Source organism: Barbus barbus (assembly GCF_936440315.1).
Source record: "Barbus barbus genome assembly, chromosome: 31".
In the NCBI taxonomy this organism is placed as follows: Eukaryota; Metazoa; Chordata; class Actinopteri; order Cypriniformes; family Cyprinidae; genus Barbus; species Barbus barbus.
The window spans coordinates 1,425,964-1,430,200 of record NC_136759.1 but is presented as its reverse complement, the minus strand read 5'-3'; the positions used below and the strand labels follow the sequence as shown (position 1 = coordinate 1,430,200).

General features: G+C 29.2%; 1 protein-coding gene across 3 annotated transcripts in view; it reads right to left on the bottom strand.

Moving 5' to 3' along the window:
• LOC306851455 (chloride channel protein 2-like) overlaps nucleotides 1-2,697 on the bottom strand; it is a 26,466-nt gene extending 23,769 nt beyond the window's left edge. For 2 of the 3 annotated variants that reach the window (XM_079387698.1, XM_079387700.1), the window contains exons 1-2: nucleotides 2,540-2,697; nucleotides 144-240 (exon numbers count right to left, since the gene is read on the bottom strand). In XM_079387698.1, the coding sequence (XP_079243824.1) occupies nucleotides 144-240; nucleotides 2,540-2,572 (130 nt within the window). In that variant the 5' untranslated portion in view covers nucleotides 2,573-2,697. The remainder of the gene's footprint in view (nucleotides 1-143; nucleotides 241-2,539) is intronic. The other variant, XM_079387699.1, reaches the window with a different exon arrangement.
• Nucleotides 2,698-4,237: the final 1,540 nt, after the last annotated feature.

Sequence of the window (4,237 nt, the reverse complement as noted above, 5' to 3'; positions counted from 1 at the left end):
ATGATGAGACTAAACTGGGCTAAAAGGTACAGTACTGAAGTGAGATTTTCTGCTATAAATGCTTTAGTGCTGTTGAAACATTGTGGGAGGGTTGTAGAAACGTTACTATAACGTTGAAGGCCTGTTGTAATGGATTTCCTTACCTCCACACTTCTGAGACGGACTGAGATCAGATAAAGATCTTCGGTGGCGACCATTCTTTCGAAGACAGGCTGCATCTTTTGTGTAAATACCTTGTTCCTACAGTAAAGACAGATATTGATTCAAAACTATATCAACTATAGGCCTACCTATCATGTGTGACCATAGTTTACTTCAAAGTTGTTACTGCAGTAAAACCATAGTAATTTGTCATTTTGTGCGGTTAGTATGTTTTAGTTTAACCTCTGGCTCACACCAAATTACACCAGTTTTACTGTGGTAATAAATGATAACAATGTTAGCTCTGGTATTTTTAGCTGAAACTATGGATGTTTGTCAGATTTATGTCACTTATGTGTTTAATTTTGTTCCCGTTATATAACTGATGAACTCACCAACCTACGACTCTTTGGAGCACAGTTTCTTTTTAGTTTTAGTTTTTAACCCCTGTTTCAGAAACTATTTCCAGAATTACATTACGTTACATTACGTTACGTTACATTACATTACGTTACATTACATTACGTTACGTTACGTTACGCTACGTTACATTACATTACGTTACGTTACGTTACGTTACATTACGTTACGTTACGTTACGTTACGTTACGTTACGTTACATTACATTACGTTACGTTACATTACGTTACGTTACGTTACGTTACATTACGTTACGTTACGTTACATTACGTTACATTACGTTACATTACGTTACATTACGTTACATTACATTACATTACGTTACGTTACGTTACATTACATTACGTTACGTTACAGTACATTACATTACATTACGTTACGTTACATTACGTTACATTACGTTACATTACACACTCGATATTATGGCAGAATAATCAATAGTTTTTAATACTCACACTAAAAATCACTCGCTAAGTTCTATGCAGGGTTTCATTTTACATTTGATACTTTATTCAATTCCTGTAGTTCTTAGCACTGTTTATTTCGTTTGTATTTCTATTACATTTATGTCCTGTTGATTGTAATTATTTCCTTTCTATTCATTTTATTACTGACTTTGCTAGTTATTTTGGTTAGGCTGCTAGTATAAGATTTTGCTGTAGTATTGAAATTGATAGAATTGTGAAATTTCACTGGTATCAGATTGGTTGGTATCACAACCTTATTTACACCAAAAAATATTGTGATGTGATTATAAAATTTCTTATTTTGTAATATAATATTTTGGTCATATTGCCCACCCCTAATGTGTGATACAGAGTGTTTGTTTTGGTAATTAAGAGTACTATTGAAAGAGCTAATTAATACAGTCAATGAATTTTCTCTTATACATTTAATATGTTTATGTATGGTACAATCATAATTCATGGTTTGATATTGATGCAGTATTTATAGTCTGTGAGTACAGCTAAATTATAAAAGTACACATCTCATTTTACATTCAAAGCACATTTATGTGTTTATTTCATGCACATTAATGTTATTGATCTATTTTTATTATTTTAATTAAGAAACAATAACAGACGTGCATCAGTAGCAAAGTATGTACACGTTGTGTAAATGTAGTTGTTAATAATATTAACTCCTTTTACTTTTAATTTACTTTAATGAAACATACAAACTTAATAGCTTTGACCATGTTCAGTGTCTTTTTTTAATGCTAGTGTATTAAAGACACTTCGAACCTTTGCTGTAATGGTTTCTGCTGCTGCATTTGTATTTATTATTATTTCTTCTTCACTTTTTACATGCACATTATTATTATTACTCTTTGTGAGTAAATATCCTTCATTTCATCAGACTAGTGTTATTTTAGTATTCATGAGATACTGTTGCAGTTTTATTAATAGTTTATTAATTTTTATATTTTCTGTTTTTATTTTATTTTCTGTTATAATTTGAGTAATTTTTTGTTTTAGTATTTTTTTTCATTGTCGTTATTATTATTATATTTAAATATGTCTTTTTATGTTCAGTTTTAGTTATTTTAATACAAGTTAAACTAACTGAAAATGAGCCAAATTAAAATTATTTTAAGTTTTTTTATTTATTTATTTTTATCTTATATATAGTATTTATTTAATCTCAAGTAACAAAAATATTTTTATGGTTTTAGTATTTTTTTTTCATTATTATTATTATTATTATCTTTAAATATGGCTTTTTAAAGTTAAACTAACTGAAAATGAGCCAAATTAAAGGTTTTTTTTTATTAATACATTTTTATTTTATGTAGTATTTCTATCATTTCAAGTAACAAAAATATTTGTATGGTTTTAGTTTTACTTCTGGTTAGCTATAATTCCCCTGCTCTCTATATAATGCATGTGCATTCCTATTCATCTCAGAGACACTTGCATTCACCTAAAAACCAGCATCTACCAGCAGGGAAAACGCAGAAAAATAGAGAAAGACTTACCAGATTATTTTCATCTGTACCGTCCACTGTCATGATTATGATCACACAGACACACACTTGGACTAATTGTTGGTCGTTACACACACACGTCACAAACACACGCGGCGAGCGTGGATGTGCGGTCAGTTGCGTTACAGCGTCTGTGAGTTTTTATATGTGGATTCAGTTTTTATATTGTATTCAGCTAAATATGAGGCAGGAATTACAGTGAGAGACTCCACCCACTGCGTGCTAGAGATGAACACGAGTACCTGAGTACCTGAGTACTCAGAAATTATCAATCACAAAAACAGTTCATTTTTAATATTATGATTGGCTATATTTATGTAGAAGCAGTCGACTCACATGAATGAATAAATAGAAAAGAGCTTAAATAATGAACTGAAATCTTGCCATTCAAGTTGCCACTAAATGAAGTTATAGATTTCTGTAGGTAAATGAATGTGAATCAAATCAAATGAATATTATTTTTTCAGTTTAGACAGTGCCAGAACAGTCAAATCTGTCCTTTTCTATGAACTGAATCAAATTTTGTGATTAAATTATAAATGCAAAAAAGAATTAATGAGAATTTTCTCAGTGTCTGAGACACATCAAGAGCATAAACACTTCATGGAGGAAACACATCGCTCAGATCCGACTGTTTTTACAAAGCACTGTTTACAGGTAAACACGTGCACAGACTTTTAGTTATATACTGATTTTAGCTCAAATTGGAAGTTGTTTTGATGCTCAACAGTCTGTGGGAGTGAAACGTACAGTTCCTCGTGTCCAGATGAAGAGCAGGCCTGAGATGAGGTGAACTCTTGGGTGTCATACAGATGAACAGTTCAGCAAAATGTTTTGGCAGGAGAGGGACATACTCAAAATAAAACGATGAATGCTTGTAAGGCTAGATATCTTTAGAAAACAAACACTGTACAATATTTCAATTATTTAACCACTTATGTGCATGTTCATTGTTTTCTGATGTCAGTTGATGTTTGCATGACATGCAGATAGGCAAATAAAAATTTGATATTTTTTTATTAATTGTTTGTATTTAACTTGATTTATTATACAATTAATATATTATCAATGTTCATGCAGATAAACAAACTTTTAAATAATTTTTTAGCATTAGTATGTTTTTAGTAAAATATTATTGTTAAAATATATTCATTTAAATATGTTTGTATTATTGTTTGTGTTTAATTTAGTAAAAATATAATTTAGAACTCTTTAGTATTAGTGTATTTTTATTGATATATATGTATTTGTATATATATATATATATATATATATATAAATATTTATTTTAATATATATTTATATTTATTTTATAAATGTTCATGTGGCATGCAGATAAACAAAATATTTTTAAAATTATTTTAATAAAATATTTTTAAAATATAAAAATATATTAAATTAAATTATATTAAAATATAAACATATTTATTAATTGCTTGTGGTTAACATGAGTTATTGTACATAAAACAATTATAAAATATTTTTATTAAAAAAAATGATATTATAAAATAAAAATATTGTAAATTTGTTTTAGTTTTCCATTTTTGTGATTTAATTAGTTCCTCTTCAGGAACTCGAGCTGCGTCAACGACGCTTTGGGGAACGCCAATAGCGTAACCGGCTCTGAATACCAATCAAATCTGTCCAGAAATGGGAAGGGATGTCACGGGCGAGGTGACGTAATGACCA